Source organism: Sphaerodactylus townsendi, linkage group LG12 (genome assembly GCF_021028975.2).
Source record: "Sphaerodactylus townsendi isolate TG3544 linkage group LG12, MPM_Stown_v2.3, whole genome shotgun sequence".
NCBI classification, from domain to species: Eukaryota; Metazoa; Chordata; class Lepidosauria; order Squamata; family Sphaerodactylidae; genus Sphaerodactylus; species Sphaerodactylus townsendi.
In genome coordinates, this window is record NC_059436.1 from 25,408,566 (window position 1) to 25,425,665 (window position 17,100).

At 59.8% G+C, this 17,100-nt stretch overlaps 1 protein-coding gene across 5 annotated transcripts; it reads left to right on the forward strand.

The window, feature by feature from the left end:
• The first annotated feature begins 887 nt into the window (after positions 1 to 887).
• Positions 888 to 16,982, forward strand: SIDT2 (SID1 transmembrane family member 2). Of its 5 annotated transcripts, XM_048513056.1 has the most exons (28): positions 888 to 1,093; positions 1,672 to 1,796; positions 2,166 to 2,330; positions 2,874 to 2,919; positions 3,597 to 3,698; positions 3,800 to 3,883; positions 4,432 to 4,531; positions 5,033 to 5,098; positions 5,407 to 5,500; positions 5,936 to 5,997; positions 8,255 to 8,266; positions 8,595 to 8,666; positions 8,884 to 8,958; positions 9,201 to 9,248; positions 10,391 to 10,509; positions 10,732 to 10,805; positions 10,997 to 11,063; positions 11,210 to 11,283; positions 11,391 to 11,514; positions 11,982 to 12,099; positions 12,435 to 12,571; positions 13,048 to 13,156; positions 13,457 to 13,533; positions 14,139 to 14,185; positions 14,556 to 14,661; positions 14,860 to 14,970; positions 15,233 to 15,346; positions 15,657 to 16,982. In XM_048513056.1, the coding sequence occupies exons 1-28, from the start codon at positions 905 to 907 to the stop codon at positions 15,717 to 15,719; spliced, it is 2,580 nt and encodes an 859-aa protein (XP_048369013.1). In that variant the 5' UTR covers positions 888 to 904; the 3' UTR covers positions 15,720 to 16,982. The 5 variants fall into 5 exon arrangements, with proteins under 5 accessions (XP_048369013.1, XP_048369015.1, XP_048369014.1 ...); XM_048513058.1 differs by lacking the exon at positions 9,201 to 9,248 and having other exon boundaries at positions 889 to 1,093; XM_048513057.1 differs by lacking the exon at positions 8,255 to 8,266 and having other exon boundaries at positions 889 to 1,093.
• Positions 16,983 to 17,100: the final 118 nt, after the last annotated feature.

Consider the following 17,100-nt stretch of genomic DNA (forward strand, 5'->3'; position numbering starts at 1 on the left):
AGGTCTGGTGCAGGTGTGTGTGTGTGTGTGTCTGTGTCTGTCTCTCTCTCTCCATGGGTGTGACAGACGCCTGGGGGCGGCCACAGGGCATCCCTGTTGGTTTTCCTTGGTAGCCAAGAGCACAACTAGGGGCTGCTGCCTTCACCTGCCTCAGTGGCTTCAGCTGCCCCAGAGGTTGATGACAAGTTTCAGAAAGAAAACTTGTTCCAACATCAAAGCGACCCGTTTGACTTCTCGGGGCCGACTGGGCAGCCGTGCTTGGCTGGCGCCCCAGAGAGCGCCTCCGTCTGAGGGGGGGGGGGGTCCCCTCGGTGCGCCGTCCCTTTCCCTGCAGCAGCGGGCGGGGCTGGGGTTCCACAAAGACTGGGGGGGGGGGAGCTCTGGGGCGTGCCGGCAAGTGCCCTTTGGGGAGGGGCCCGGCAGGTGCGGGGCAGGTGTCGGCGGGGAAGGTCGGGCAGGACGGTTTTCCAGCCGGGCCGGGGCCCTGGTTGCCTTCGTAGGCAGCTCCGCTGTCCCCGGGGAAGGGTGGGGGTGGCGGCCTGGGGCGACGGCGGCGCTCCCGTTCCGACGGGGTCCCGAAGGGTTTGCGGAGAGCGGCCTGCCGCCGGGCTCTGCCGGGGCCCCTGGAGAGGCGGGCTGTGCTGCCGGGTCGCCCACCAACGGCCGGGCCCTTTCCCCCGGGCCCCTGGCTGGTAGCCCCTCCGGGCCCTTCGCCTCCTTCAGCCGAGCAGCTCCCGGACGCCTATCCCACCCCCCGCGCGCCGATCCCGCGGCTGGCCCCGCAGGAGCACGCAGGAGCACGCAGGGCCCGCCCCCGACGTGACGCACGCGCAGGCTGAGCGGCACCGGCGCGTCGCGGCCGACGGAGCCTTAAAGGGGCCGGGCGGGCGGCGGCGGGCGGGCCATGCCGGGCGGGCTGCTGGCGGCGCCGGGGCTGCTGCTGCTGCTGCTGCTGTGGTCGGCGGGGCCGGGCGGGGCGGCGGGCAAGACGGTGCGGCAGGAGGAGGCCGCCTTCGAGCAGCTGTACGCGGGCGCGGTGGACAGCGAGCGCCTCGACATCTACGCCTTCAACCACACCGTCCGGCGCAACTGGGTGAGGCCGCCTCGCCGGGGCTCTCCGCCCACCCCCACCCCGGAGCCGGCGGCGCCTTCAAGGGGCCGAGGGGCCACTTAGGCCGGGGGGGCGGCGGGACTGGGACGGAAGGAGCCCCTTAGGCTGCCGGGCCAGGTGGACGCCGCCTCGACGGGCCCTCGGAGGGAGGGAGGGACGGAGGGCGCCAAGCCATCCCAGCCGCCCGGGGACCCCCTCTGCTCCGCCCTGGAGAGTGCCAGCCGCCGCCCGCCCCCCCGCTCCCCCGTCCCCCCCGTTGGGCGCCGGTGGTGCCCGAGTGCCGTTCAGGTGCCGCCCAGCAGGCAGCCTTGGTCCTTCCCGCCCTCGGGTGAGCCGCTGGGGCCCCGGCGCGGTGGCCCTTGGCACCTGGCGGCCACGCTGGCAGCTCCAAGGGCTGGGAAATACCTGGCCGGGGGTGGGGCGAGGAGGGGCCTGGCGAAGCGGCCCTTGGCGGCTCCTTCCGGAGGGGCTGGCTGGACCCTGCCGCCGGGCTGAGCAGCGCCGCCGGTCCCAGGACAGGAGCCCACCCAGAGCTTCCGCCTCTCCTCGCGGCCTTGCAGACCGAGGGCGTCCGCGTCTCCGTGAACGTGACCTCGGCCCAGAAGGAGGCGCCGCCGGTCCTGTTCGTGGTGCGGCAGAAGGAGGCCGTGGTGTCGTTCCAGGTGCCGCTCATCCTCCGGGGCCTGTGAGTCAGCCGCCACCCCCCATTCCCACCCCCCCAGGCTCTTGGGCTGCTGCTGCTGCTGCTGCTGTCTCCTCCCTGCGTGCCCCCCAAGGGAGAGAGGTGGCTTCTGCCCCCAGAGCCCCCCAGCAGCCTCTCCCTGGCCCACGGCCCTCGGGCTTCCTGGGCTCCCAGCCTGTGGGGAAGGTTCAGTGGCTCCAGCAGTCCCCTCACCTGCTCTTGGGCTGGGACTCTGTTTTGCCCTCAGTTAAGGTCACCTGCCTTGGAGCCTGACAGCGGACGGGAGGGCACTGTGGCTCACCTCTCCTCTCAATGCCTGGGCTATACCCGGCCACCTGAACACCAGCCCTTTCCCACTTCCCTGGGCTGTAGGTACCAGCGGAAGTACCTGTACCAGGATGTCGGCCGCACCCTGTGCCAACCCCAGACCAAGAATGAGTCTGAGCTGCAGTTCTTCTATGTGGACGTGTCCACACTCTCTCCTGCCAACGTCTCTTACCTGCTCCAGGTCACGCGCGTGGACAACTTTGTGCTCAGGTGGGCAGGGGCTGCTCCTCTGTGCCCTTTAACCAGCGGGGATGTTGGACTCTTGCGGCAGGTGTCTCTGGCTGGGTGCCCTGCTCCACAGGGGATCTTTGGGGCAGCAGGCAAAGGAGCAGTCCCATTGTTGGGCAGGGGAAAGGGGTTAGAGTAGGGTCATAGAGCCAAGGTCATTGGGCTTGACCACACACGCTCGGCCTCACCTGCCGTACAGGTGGTTGTAGGGTTCACTCCCCTCCCCCAATCTCTTTGGAGGAAGCGTGTGATACAAAAGCGCTGGGGGTGCACGGACAGAAGGGGCTCAGTGGCTGTGTGGGGAGTCTCAGCCCAGCAAGTTGCTCACAAATGTTCCTTGGAGCACATGCCAAGCGCTGTCCCCACTGCTGCGGAGCCGCCTTCTACCCACCACTCAGCGCAGGGTGCCTCGCTTTACAAGTGACCCAGTGAGCCCCTCCCGGGTCAGAGGAATCCCCAGCAACACACACACACACACGCACTCTCCACACACACAGCATCATGCTTTCCTCTTGCTTCCTGCAGGACGGGCCAACGCTTGGGTTTCAACGCCACGGCCGCCCAGCCACAGGTAAGTCTCACGGGTGCTCCTTCTGCCAGAGTATGCTGGGAAGGGCTTGTTGGAGCTGGGAAGGGAGCCGCAGGCACAAGGCCTGGCCCCTTTCTGCCACAAGGCTTCCCGGACCCTGGCCCCATGGCAAGATTTCTGGGACTGGGGGGCAGTGGGTGACGCCAATGTTGTTCTTCTGTCTTATGTGGGTACTCTTATACTATTTATAATATTAAAGTTTATCATCGTAAACAGAGCAGTACACAAAGGTTGCTTTTGTCTATTAATGTCCGATCACAGCCTGACAAATTCCGATCACAGTTTCCAAATCTGTCTGGGATCTGAGCGCAACATTTTGTTCTTAGACATTTGGCTATCCTGGGTTCCCCGAGTCTTTGACTGCAGCTGTCCACAGGGAAGCGCCCTCTCCTTCCACATTCTGTGGATGGTCCGTGACGTACCAAAGAGGTCACCTGTGCCACGGTTGGACCCTTGTGGCAGAGAGCTCTTCCGCTTGGTGCCTGCCTATGTATGTGGGATCCTGCTTAGGGGAGCTAGAGAGCCAGATCCTGACCCTACAGGGCTTTTATGCAGGTTATAGGAAAGGGTTTTTTCCCCCTATTTCCAGCCTTAGCTTTTGAGGGAGGGGTGGAGCTTTGGGAAAGCAGCTGACTGGCTGTTCTGTGTCTTTCTGGCAGTATTTCAAGTACAAGTTTCCAGAGGACGTGGACTCGGTGATCGTGAAGGTGACCTCAGCCACGCCCTTCCCTTGTTCAGTCATTTCCATCCAAGACATCCTGGTATGTGAAATGGCCCGGTGGGTCGGGGTCCCTCAGTCCACTCCCCATCTCTCGCACCCCCTGGCTGACCCTCTCTTTGCCTCTCCCCCTTCCTGGTGTAGTGCCCCGTCTACGACCTGGACAACAATGTGGCTTTCATCGGCATGTACCAGACCATGACCAAGAAAGCGGCCATCACAGTCCAGGTATGAGACGCTTTCTCTGCGCTGGGCGAGCTACAGTTTGAGTCCTGCCCATAGGCTGTCCAGAAATCCCCAATGTCTCCAGTGCTGAATAGCGGAGGAGGAGGAGGAGGAGGAGGAGGAGTTTGGATTTATATCCCCCCTTTATCTCCTGCAGGAGACTCAAAGGGGCTTACAATCTCCTTGCCCTTCCCCCCCTTAGCAGATACTTGGATGGTATTGCTGTGTCCAGTGAACCTGTGGTGATGCCTGAGCTGACCGTTGGTTGCTGTTGCCATGAGGCCCCTGCTGCGTCAGTGGCAGACAGCCAGAGGCAGCCCTCATCCCTGCAAATTGGGGAGGGCCACAGCTCAGGGGCGGGGCATCTCCTTTAACCCCCAGCATCTCAGGGGAAAGAATCAGGTGTTGTGGAAGACCTGGGGTCCTGGGGAGCCGCTCCCAGTCTGAGCAGGCAGTGCTGACCTTGAAGGACCGAGGGTCTCTTTCCGAAGCAGGCAGCTGCTGGTGGCCTTCTGGGACTCAAGGGACCCCTGCCCACTTTTTGCTTGCAGAAGAAGGGTTTCCCCAGCCACAGCTTCTACGTGGTGGTGGTGGTGAAGACGGAGGATGAAGCCTGTGGTGGCGCACTGCCTTACTACCCCTTCTCCAAAGGTGATTGCTGGGGGTGGGGGCAGTTCTGCACCTTCACAGGCTGCGTCATGGAGCACAAAACCCTGTGCAGAACACAGCCATCTCCGGCAGGAAAGCTCCATAGGGGTCAGTGGGAGGGAAGGGGCCTTCTGGAGAGCCACTTCAGACGAGGGCTCGGGAGTGATGCTCTGGAGGGGAGCTCTGCTGGCCAGAAGGACAAGGGGGGGGGGCCCTCCGGGCAGCCCCAGGAGCAGCTGTCTGCTCTTGCCAGGAGCTTCTGTCCTCCTCCCACCTGTAGGGACAGCCCCAGCCTGGTGAGGTTATGCACTAGAACATGTCAAACTCAGGCCCTCCAGATGTTCACAGACTACCATTCCCAGCGGCCCCTGCTAGCATGGCCAATTGACCCTGCTGGCATGGACTCATGGGAATTGTAGTCCATGAACACCTGGAGGGCCTGAGTGTGCACTAGAAAGAGGGGAGTGGGCTATGGCCAACTTTTCCTTCTCCTGCCTCTTCCAGACGAGCCTGTTGATCAAGGCAACCGTCAGAAAGCCCTGACCGTCATGGTGTCTCCGGCCGTCACCGGTAAGTCTGTCCGGGTGAGGTTGTGCTTTCAGTGGGAGCAGAGCCTGCTGCAGAGCATGTCCTTGGTGCTGTGTGGCTCGGGCACAGACCCTGCCAGGGCGGGCGTGGGCATTTCTTGCTCTTCTGTCCTTGGCACTGGGGCATGGGAGTCCTGCAGCAAACCCAACTGGTGTGGATGCTGCAGGGGAAGGAAGAGGCTTTGTGGGCGAGAGTGTGTGTGGGGGGGGGAGGGCATTTTATGAAGATTTCTATCTTCATCGGGCTGTAAACCCCACCCCACCACACTCCTGCTTTCTCTCTCCCTGCAGTGCGGGCCTACGTGAGTGGGACGCTTTTCTGCTTGGGCATCTTCCTCTCCTTCTATGTGGTGACACTGCTCATCGCCTGCTGGGGGACCTGGAGGTGAGTCGTGCCGTGTGCTGTGGGGGCCCCGTCCTGGGCACTTGATGGGAAGGCGCCTGCCACAACCCCCCCCCCCTTTGTGAGATCCAGGGCCTGGGAGACTTGCATGTGGGACCAGGCCTCAGCCTCACTGTGGATGGCAGCCCGTAAGTCGCTGGGCTGGCTCAGTAGAGTTCCCTGGAATCCTTTGCCCCAAACTCACCCAGGGCAGCCTGGCGTGATCTGTGGATGGTCCTGGTTTGTTCCAAGGGATAGAAGGTGAGGGTGACCTGAGCGCCCCCCACAGCGTGACTCTAGAAACCTCACTGGGGCTTGTGGTCTGGGGCAGAGGCAGCCGTGAATGTCCACTGTGCCTGTCTCCCAGAAAAGACTTGGGGTCATCCGGCCTCTCTGTAGCTGAAGGCCGCTTGTCCGAGCCTGGTCATTCTTTTGCAGGCAACGGAGGAAGAGGACGGCGGGGCTTTTAGCCCCTGTGGAGGCACCTGAAACTGACACGGGTATGCGCCTGAACACCCCAGCGGCTGGCTACGGGTGGGAAACTGGGAGACCCGATGGGCAGATGTTGGCTGCTGCCGTTGAACTAAATGACCGTGGGCCACTATGGCAATTGATGCCTCTTGGCTCCATTTTCATGCATGATGTCCATCCCAGCCGTCACTGAGAGCAGGACGCATCACTATGGGAGCCCTGCTGGATCGGACCAGTGGTCCATGGGTCTGCTCCAGCATCCTGTCTCACACTGTGGCCAACCAGTTCCTCTGGAGATCCAACAACAGGTCACAGACACTAAGACCTTCCCTGATGTTGCCTCTTGGCACTGGTATTTGAAGGTTGACGGCCTCTGAGCCTGGAGGTTCCCTTCAGTCACCATGGTTAGTTGCCACTGGTAGACTTTTCCTCCGTAAATGTCTAATCCTGTCTTTAAGGCTATTGATGCGTGTGGCCGTCACTACATCCTCTGGCAGCGCATTCCGCATTTTAATCATATTTATTTTTGTCTGTTTTGAATTGACTGCCTTTCAGCTTGGTTGGGTGCCCTCTCGTGCTAGTATTTCGGGAGAGACAGGAGAGGTTAATGGTGGCACAGGTTTGCCTTTGGGTGCTCTCTGAGCAAGGAGGATCCACGGCGGCTGGGGTGGCCCCTCCCTCTCTCAGGCTGCTTCCATGTGGACGCTCTTCTCCACTTTGGCATCCCAACTGCAGTAATTTTGCCTGTTTTGGGGAGTTCGCACAGAGTCATGCGGCAGTCACCCCTCCCCCGCCTCAGTCCACACTTACCTAATGTGGCTTTGCTAAGATCTAAAAAAAGACCACAGCCCCCCAAAATGATTGCCTGTTCTGGCCCACCTATACCTGCGCCTGTCCCTTCCCCCCACCTGTTAGGTCTCAGATCCTTAAGTCAATGAACGGACTCTGAAGTATTCAGCAGTAGCGTTTATTGAGCAGGCATGGAAATACACACTGGTCAAGCCAGTTCTGGCAAAGCTGGCATTCACAGGCCCCTTTGTCCCTCAAGCGAGCCCCCCTCCCGTATTCCCAAGAATTTGTGAAAAACAGCCTTTGGAGCTAAGGTAGCAAGAGGAAGAGCCACCTGGCTTCCTGCCCCACGAGATAACGAAAGGGACAAGAGGGCCAGGGGAAGCCTAGTTGCCTACAGGCGTGTGAAGCCAGAAAGCAAAGATCAAGGGAAGAATGCACAGATGGCAGGCTGGTTACATATATCTCCATAGCAGCAGCAGCAGCAGGGTGGCATTTTAAGCGGGTGCATGGTTTTGGGAATGCCTCTCAATCAACTAGATAGCATCCCCTGACATTCCGCCCCCCTTAAGGGCCCCTCCCCACCTGGCTGATAGGGATATTGTCAGTGGAATGCCTTTATTAAGTGAGGGGCCCAAACTTTATCAGCATCAACCCATTCGTTGAAACCAGGTACTGGAGCCAGCCCCTATAGACCCGCAAATCCATGATAGAATCCACTTTGTGATGCATATCTTCTCCAATCCACTTGGGAGGGGGCACGTCTCATCTTGGATGCCAATGATCTGCTGGGGGTACCTTCTCCAGCAAGCTGAAATCGAACACAGGGTGTATCGAACACCAGTTTTTAGGCAATTTCAGCTCAACTGCTAGAGGGTTAATGATCCTTAACCCCTTAAATGGCCAATGGACTTATTCCCTAATTTCCGGTTCTTCTGCAGTCCCAAAGGTTGCAGGTGGAAAGATATGCAAAATCCCCCACCTTGTAAGACACTGCCTGACTTTTTCTTATAATCCTCTTTGGCCTTTTTAAGTGAATTTTGGATCATTTTCCAGGAGTTCTGCAAGTTTGTGGTCCACACTTGTGAGTCCACTGGTCCCTCTGTTACCTTTCCAAGGAACGGGAAAGGCTGACCCTCTCGTCCATATACCACTTGGGAAGGGCTTTTGCCCGTGCCGTGGTGCACTGCGTTGTTGTATGCCAATTTAGCAAACAGTAATAAGTCAACCCTATCGTCCCCCATCGTCAGCTTATCAGGGCTACTGCTTTCCCTGCTGCACCCCCAGGTGTCTTTTTGAGGGCTTAACAGTTGGTAATTGCTACAGGGCTGTGCCATTTACTGATTTTTTTAAGCTGTCAAAAGGCAGTCACGTGGCGTGGCAGACAAAGGGACGGTCCAGCAGAGGAGCCAGGGCAGTCTGTCTTAGCACCTGAGTCCAGACCTCTTCAGTAACTCTCTCTCTCTCTTTCTCTCTCTCTGCCTCTCTCTAATTCAGCTCCTCTTCTTGGTAAGCACCCACCTTCCTTTCTTTCCGGGGGCTTCTGAAGGTCTTTCAGGGGAGCTCTCGGTGTCAGAGGAACTGCAGCCTTCCTTCTTTGGGGGCTTCTCCAGCTCTTGGGGAACTCCCAGAGCTCTGCCAGCTTCCTACCACAAAAGCCGGCAACCAGCTGGGAGTCTGGCTGAGCCAGACCAGAGCGGAGGAGGCCGCCGTCTTCCTGTCACCCCCTGTGGCCTTGGGTGCTGTGTCCAGGGGCGGCTGTTCTTCACCACTTCTTCCCCAGTGCCTTTTCTCTGCAGTCTCTGTTGGCTGATGGTTTTGTGCTGGTTGGTTGTAGGGCATGCCCACGTCACCCCAGGCTCTTTCTTGGGACGCCCGTCTTACAGTGCCTACGGTTATGGCTCCTTTGGTGAGTCTTGGGCAGTGTGTTGCCTGCCTTGAACCCTCTGGCCCTGTCTATGCACTGGGCATAGCCCCGTTGTGCCAGGTGGGGATAGCTCTCCCTTACCTTGGTGTATACCTGCTGCTCTGTTTTGCTTTGGGAGTTCACAGCCAGGGAGGGGGCTTTTCTTGTTGTGTCTGTCCTGTGGCTCTGCTCACTGGCTTGCCTCTGATGGCTTTTCCAGACAACAGTTCCACACTCAGCACAGAGAACATCTCTGACAGTCTCCTCTCCACAGAAGCATCGTACAGCTATGCAGGTGAGGTGCTGGCGGGGGCTAACTGGGACCCCATCAAGCAAGCAGAGCTCCTGCTGCCGGCTGGGGGGGGGGGGGCGCATGTTGGGCACCAGGTCTGCCTGCCCACTCTTGGGTGTCAGGTCTGCAGAATTGTGTTTGGAGGAAGTTCCTGGTAGGCAGAGCTGAGCTTCCTTTGGTGGGTCCAGAGAGCAGGTCTCCGATTCACCAGCTGTTCCAGCGTAACTGTGTGCTTTTCTTTCAAGGGCAGGAGTCGTGCCAGCACCGCCAGCGACACTTGGCCATTGCTATGGGTAGATAGTGGCAAAGAGAGATAGCCAATCACTGCCCCCGGCCATCCCATTCCCGGCTCCAAACGTGGGCACTGCTTTGGCCACCTTGCTTGCGTGGGGCGGGGTTATGTCTGCATCCTTCATGTCTGGGCAGGGCTGAGGAAGTCCCGAGGGGAGGGCAAGAACTCTGCCCCCCCGGCACTCTGTCTTCCTCAGAAGGGTTCAGCTCTTGGTCTCAAATATGCACGGGCTGGCTGCGGTACAAGAGAGGCTATCTGCACATGCTCTATGGCACCAGCTTCTTTGGATGTTATCCGCACATTCTGTGGATAAGTCCTGCTTGGAAGCCAGAGCACTGCCACCTGTCTCGAGTGGCTGCAACCCTCCTTTGGGGGGAGCAGCACCTGTCCTGCCAGGTGAGCCACCCCCTCACTTCACCCTCCAGTGGCATGGTGGCTGCTGCTGCTGAATTTAGATCTTGAAGTGAAAGGGGGCCACAGGGGAGCCAAGCCCTGGCAGTGGTCCATCACGTTTGGCGAGCCAGAAATGGGATGCTCCCTCCCCTCCGGGCTGCTTTCTGAGGGGCTGCACACATTGAGGGGGGGGGGGTGCTGCAGTGGGGTGTTGGATTCCATCATCATTTTCAAGCCATGTCAGTTAGCCAGATTCTCTTTGAACTGCATTCTCCATAGTGAAATATACCGACCCCCCCTCAGAAAGCTTGCCGGGGGGAGGCGTAATTTGCATGGTACTGCCCCCCCCCCTCCCCTTACTCTCGGCCTTCCAGGGCAGTTTGATGGCTGCTCTCTGGGAGGGAAGGGAGACCTCTGTCCTCAGTGCAGGAGCACGTGATGGGGAAGGGGGCCTTGCTCCCTCCGTGAGCCAGAAGCCTGCCTGGGGACATCCTGTGCCCCAGAGGGACAGTTACCTCCTGCACTGAGCCCTGGGGCAGGCAGGAAACAATCGGCCATATTGCTGAGCGGAGGCAGCTGACTGGCCAGCTTTGCCCACCGGCTGTCAGGGGCCTCCCAAATTCTCCTGAACGCTGCGGGGCCATCACCAGGTAGATCTTGCTGGAGGGAGGGAGAGAGGGAGGGAGGGAGGGAGGAAGGAAGGAAGGGAAGGGGATCTCAGCAGTCACGCTGCCTCCTCCCTGCCTGCAGACCGTTCCCTGGAGAGCCTGGCGGGGCGCCCACGGCTCGACTCGCTCAGTTCAGTGGAGGAGGACGACTACGACACCCTGGCCGACATTGACTCGGACAAGAACGTCATCCGCACCAAGGTGAGGCGGGCCAGGAGGAAGCGGCTTGCTTTGTTCCCCGGTCCTCCTGCGCTTCCCAACCACAGCAGAGCTGGGGGAGCCCAGGAGGTTCCCGGCATGGGCAACATTTCCCGACTAGCTCCTGGCAGCAGATTGGCAGCGACCCCCCCCCCCTGCTGCACCTGTGGAAGAGGGAGGACCTCTCACCTGCATTTCACGCCCACTCTTCTGCTTTCAATGCAGCAATACTTGTATGTGGCGGATCTTGCGCGCAAAGACAAGCGGGTACTGCGGAAGAAATACCAGATTTACTTCTGGTGAGCAAGCCTGGGTAGACTGGCAGGGCTTGGGGCATGGGACGGGGCTCCCTTCTCACCTGCCTTGATCCCTGGCAAAGGTGGCCTCTGATGTCTGGAGCATCCTGTGCTTTCCAGGCAGGCCTGCAGGGTGCTCAGGGTGGGAGGGAGCAGTGCCATCCTGATGACGGTTGGTTTCGCCCCCCACATAGGAACATTGCCACCATCGCTGTGTTCTATGCCCTGCCTGTCGTCCAGCTAGTGATCACCTACCAGACGGTAACTGAACCCTTTCCTGGGGTGTCCGTCTTAACTCTCTGTGGGAGCGCTGGTGGGACTTTGGCTCTCCCCCAGGCTGGCCACGAGCACCCCTTTGCCCCACCGGTCCAGGCCCTGGTTCCCTATTTGCCTCTTCCCCTTGGCAGGTGGTGAATGTCACTGGGAATCAGGACATCTGCTTCTACAACTTCCTGTGTGCCCACCCTCTGGGCAACCTCAGGTAGGAAGGGTCGTGCCAGCCCTGCCACCTCCGGCCTTTGGTCTCACCTGATCGGGGGGCAGGAGAGGTGGCCGAGGGACCCACTCTGCTTCCCCTCCTGCGTGCAGCGCCTTCAACAACATCATCAGCAACCTGGGCTACATCCTGCTGGGGCTGCTCTTCCTACTCATCATCTTGCAGCGAGAGATCCACTACAACCGGGCCTTGATGCGCAGCGACGTGCAGGCGCTGGTGAGATGGGTGGACCCTTGCTGTGCTGCCCCCCTCCCGCTCGGCCTGGGCTGCTGGGTCCTGGCTGGCTAATACCTGCATTGCCTCTGCTCTCCTGGAAGGGCACGCTGGCCCCTCTTCCAGAAATGGCGGGGTGGGGGGCACAGCTGGCAAAGCAGCCGTTTCCCTTTGGACGCCAGCTGGCAGGAGCTTCCTTCCCAGTAGCCAGCCTGCCTGCCTGCCTGCCAGTCCTCCTTCCTTCAGAGCCAGTCAGGGGTGGGAGGACAGAGTGCCCCTCCTGTTTGCCTTGGTTGAAACAAGACAGCCGCAGAAGCTGCTCTGGGCCCCCACTCAGCAGGAGATACGAATGGAGTAAAGTCGCACAGGATGGGCTGTCCCCAGGAGGGGTCCCTGGGCAGCAGGCAGGGTTGGTGTGGGCAGGAACTTTCAGGCAGGTGGCCTTTCTTCCCCCCCTCTCCTCCTCCTAGGAGTGTGGCATCCCAAAGCACTTTGGCCTCTTCTATGCGATGGGCACTGCCCTCATGATGGAAGGGCTCCTGAGCGCCTGCTACCACGTCTGCCCCAATTATACCAACTTCCAGTTTGGTGAGTGTTGTGTGGGAAGGGGGGCAACCTGGATGCCCCAAGAGATGGGCCAAGGGAGAGGAAATCTGTGGGGCAAAGGGCAAGGGCTGCCAGGCGCCTGCCTGGGGATGTAGCCAGGGGGAATACCATAGGGTCCCCTGAGCATGTGCCAAGTGCCTTTCCCTCGCAGTCAGTTGGCCAGTTGGCCTGAGTGGCTGGTCTGAAGAGCAGGCCTTTGGGGGCAGGGCCTGCAGCACCCCCCATGCCCAGAGCCCCTCCAGCACCTTCCTTTCAAGGAGGGGCCAGGGTGAGCCCTCCTGCCACTGCTTCTGCCTCTCCCCGCCCCTGCCCCCCAGACACCTCCTTCATGTACATGATCTCTGGGCTGTGCATGCTGAAGCTGTACCAGAAGCGGCACCCGGACATCAACGCCAGCGCCTACAGCGCCTACGCCTGCCTGGCCATCATCATCTTCTTCTCGGTCCTGGGGGTGGTGAGTGCTGGCGGTGGGCGGCAGGAAGGCAGAACTGTCCAGCGGCCCAGTGGAGGTGGGGGGGGGAGTTCTCTTGAGGGTCTCAGCATCCACGAGGTGTGCTCTCCTGCAGCCTGGTCCCCAGCCCCAATCCAGAGTCTTCTGGCGCTGGAACACTCCTGAGCACTTTCCACGTGGCCCCCTCTGAGTTCTCCTCTGAGGGAGAGGGGCTGTGGCTCAGCAGCAGAGTGCCTGTTTGGCCTGCGGAAGGCCCCCGGTTCAATCCCTGCCATCTCCTGTTAAAGGATGAGGCAGGAGGCCCCATGAAAGGCCCTGAGGAGCCCGGACCTCTGGCTCAGCATGAGGAGGCTTCCCGTGTTCCGGTGTCCCAAGCACCTGGGGAGGGGGGCATGCCTGATTCCCGAGTGCTGCCCCTGCCTCCTCCTCTGGGCCTGCATAGTTCCTGCTTCCACCTGCACCTGCTTTTCTCCCCCCAGGTCTTTGGCAAGGGCAACACAGCCTTCTGGATCGTATTCTCCATCATCCACATCGTCTCCACGCTGCTGCTGAGCACCCAGCTGTACTACATGGGCCGCTGGAGACTGGGTGAGGGCTGCCTGCCTGCCTGCCTGTCTCTCTGGCTCTGCTGGTGATGCCTGCAGGGCCTGCAAAAGTCACTGCTGAGCTGGAGCTGACCCCTCCCTCCCCCCCTCCCATGTGCTCTCAGAGGAGGGGCCGGGGCTCTGTGCTCTAGATGGCCTTGTGGAGGGGGGAGAATGGGCCGCTGCGGGGGACAACATGAGGGAAGCACAACCTGTCGTCTGCTAGGAAGCCATCCCTTCAGTGCGCCTCCTGCCCCCTCCAGCCCAATGGCCACAGGCTTGAGGTGTGTCCTCCTCTTTGCAGACTCCGGGATCTTGCGCAGGATCCTGCTCATGGTTTACACAGACTGCATCCGGCAGTGCAGCGGGCCCCTCTATGTGGTGAGTAGCTCCACCTCCCTTCCAGACATTGTTTTGTGGTCCTTTCATTTAAAATATTGGGATAAAAGGATACGAAGAAGCCTCCAGGGGACCCCACATTTGAACCCCAAATCGCCTCCTAATATATGACCACAAGAGACCAGCTGATAGCACAGCGAAGCCATTTGCGTACTGAAACACCCACATCAAATTTTAATGCCTAAAAGACACGAGAGGGAGCGAATGGATCTGTGCAGGGGCACTGTGTTACACGTGGGCACCACCACAGGAAAGACCCTGTCTCCAGCCAGCAGCCACCTCACCTCAGCAGGCGGAAGAACGGGCAGTCGCTTGAATGCCACGGTGCCAGGCGTGTTGGGGTTTCTTATGTCAAAAACAGCACCTTGGAATATGCTCAGAAAAACACTGGGGTTCCTGTGGAGATCTTTTAGCTCTGGGGAAAATGAAGTGAGTCCCCGGCAGCTGCTCTCTGAGCCAGGTGCACTTGAAGGGTTGCCCTCTGGCTAGCGGTTGTGCGTTGGGAGCTGTGTGGGAGCTCAGAGGCCTCTTCCCCAGGTGGGCCGTTCTGCAGGCTCTGGGTCCCAGCCCCTCTCTTCTGTCCCCAGGATCGGATGGTCTTGCTGGTGATGGGAAATATCATCAACTGGTCACTGTGAGTAGCAGCTGGTGGGTGGAATTGGGGTTGACCGGGGGTGAGTCTGAGAAGGATGTCAGCCAATCAAGGAAGCTACTGGAGCCTGGTCTGTCCTGCCCAAGGGTGGGGGGTGGGCTGCCCTCTGCCTGAAGCTGCTTCCCGTTCCAGGGGAGGGGCCATGGCTCAGTGGTAGAGCCTCTGCTTGGCATGCCGACAGCCCCAGGCTCAAACCTTGGCACCTCCAGTTAAAAGGATCAGCTGAAACACCTTCCCCTGAGACCCTGGAGAGCAGCTGCAAGCGGTCTGCTATTCTCAGCTTGATGGGCCAGGGAGGGCCGAGTGGTCTCCAAGGGGCAGCTTCAGGTGTGTCCACATTGTTTCCCTGCAGTGCTGCCTACGGCCTCCTTGTCCAGCCCAACGACTTTGCGTCCTACCTTCTGGCCATCGGCATCTGCAACCTCCTGCTCTACTTTGCCTTCTACATTATCATGAAGGTGCGGGGCTGGGGGGGGGCTGCTTTACTCTGGGCAGGCAGCGGGTCCAATGGCCACCCATTTGCCCACTTCTCCTGGTGTGGAAGAGCCTCTGCTGGATTGGGCCCCTCTCTGCGGGGGGGGCGGGAGCATGCAGTGTGGGGTTCTGCCTTCCTCCCTCCCTCCCCTCGCCTCTGATCAGCTCTATGGCTTCCGCAGCTCCGGAGTGGAGAGCACCTCCAGCTGATCCCTCTGCTCTGCATCGCCTGCACTTCCGTTGTGTGGGGCTTTGCCCTCTTCTTCTTCTTCCAGGGCTTAAGCACCTGGCAGGTGAGCAAAGCCTCTCCCCGTTGGTCAGACCCTGAGCATCCAGGGTGGGGCCAGCAGCATGTGGAGGAGGAGGAGGAGGAGTCCTGCCCTGAGGAACTGGGTTCTGCAGAGGACAAGGGAGGGGGCGGCAGGGCTGCCAAGGTCAGCACCGTCACTCGGCCCGAGTACCCTGAACCCCCAAGCATCTGGGCGCCTGCGCAGTGTGGGTGGGGAGCTGCACGAGGCACACAATTCAGCCGCACCTTCTTTTTGATCTTGGCAGAAAACGCCGGCAGAGTCCCGAGAACACAACCGGGACTGCATCCTGCTGGGCTTCTTCGATGACCACGATGTCTGGCACTTCCTCTCGTCCATCGCCATGTTTGGTTCCTTCCTGGTAGGTGGCCCGGCGGCTCTGTGCCCTGACTGGGACTGGGGAGGAGCAGTGCCCACAATGGCATCTGCTGCCAACTGTACCAGAGGGCACCCGGCGGACTGAAGGGCAGGAGGGGAACATTTTAAGTCACCTTCATCCCCACCCATTGGTGCAAAACCTTTTAAAAGCTGGGCGTGGCAAACCCCACGTGTCCTGGTTTTCTCAGAGAACTTCATGGTGGGGAGGCTGAGGCTGAGAAGGGGGAGGCTGGCAAGGGGTCGATTGAGACCTCCCCCCCCCCTCCAGCATGGAACCTCCTCTCTCCTTGCAGGTCTTGCTGACCCTGGATGATGACCTGGATTGCGTCCAGCGTGACAAGATCTATGTCTTCTAGATGACTGGATTCCTGCCAACCTCTCCAGGGCATCCCACCAGAGGGCCCAAGGCCTTGCTAGGATGGCTTTCCTTTGGGGAGGACCTCCCACTGGACTTGCACAGCCAGCTTGCCCAAATGGGACTTGCCAGGGGCTCCCCCACCTTCTCAGCTGTGATTCTGTGGCGGAATCCGAACACAGGGGCTGGCGCCTGCTGGGGAAGGCTTCTGGGTTCCCAGTTCAGGGCTGAGGTTTGTGGGTCTGCCTGCCAGGCCGGGCAGCTCTGAATTTGTTTCTCCTGCATATCTGAGGTCTCTTGGGGTGGGGGAAGGGCAGAGCTGGATGTTGGCTAGTAAGAGGCCAAGGACTGCGAGGAGCCTCGTTGATTAGCAGTATCTGGGGCCGCCTGCCAGCTGGCTTGAGCAGTCTTGACCCTGCCCCCTGCTGAGAAAGGGGTTGGGGCTCCCGCCCCCCACATATCCTCCTTAGGGGGTTGGGGCAAGCTAGGGCCTGCCGTTTGGGGAGGTTGGGCTGCAGTGGTGCCAGCCAAGCTCCTGCTCCGTTGTGGTCATCCTCCTGCTATTAACACCCCCGGCCCTGGAAGATGAGCGCTGGCTGAGGCTGTGGCGAGGCCCACACAGCTGCGGACCCCTCAGCCTGGCCCCATTTGCTGCCTCTCCTCAACGGACAAGGAGTTGGGCTGCTGCCTGCGTGAGTTCTGTTCCTTCCAGTGGACCGTGGCTTTCCTCAGGAGGTCAGGTGCAGCTGACCTCACTTGCCAACCACGTAACCTTGGGCAGAGGAGGGCGTTCCTCTTGATCCCTGAAGCACACAGTATGGGCCTCTTTCCAGTGCCTACATCATTGGGGGGCGGGTTCCTTTGTGGCTCTCTTTTGGCCAGAGAAACCGTCTCACGACCACCACAGTTTACGTTGTGCTGCCTGAGCTTCCTCTTTGGCTGTGCACTTCAGGTGAGCACGCCAAGCCAAGCCAAGCCAGGAAAACCTTCTCTGCTTTGGGGGCACAAACCAGTGTCGGGGTGGCTTGCTGGCCACTTTTTCCAAGGTGGAAGTCAAAGAGGGACATCAGTTGCCGGGCGGGAGAGGTGACCCCCCCCCAGCCCCCCGCTGCAGAAGGGTCTCTGGTGTTTCTGCAAATCTGTCTTGAGTGTGTGTTTTAAAGACTGGATGTTTTTTGTTCATTTTGTTGTCCTCGGCATAGTCTTGCCGTTTCCATTTCTATTGATTCTGCTGCCAAATGCAAAAAAAGAAAGAAAGAAAGACCGACTGCGCTGCCTGCATCTTTTCCCCCATGATGGGCCGGGTCTCACAAAAGATGTTGGAGGGAAGGCTCAGGAAGGTGGGTGCTCTCAGTTGGGAAAAAAATGACAGGGGGCCAGAG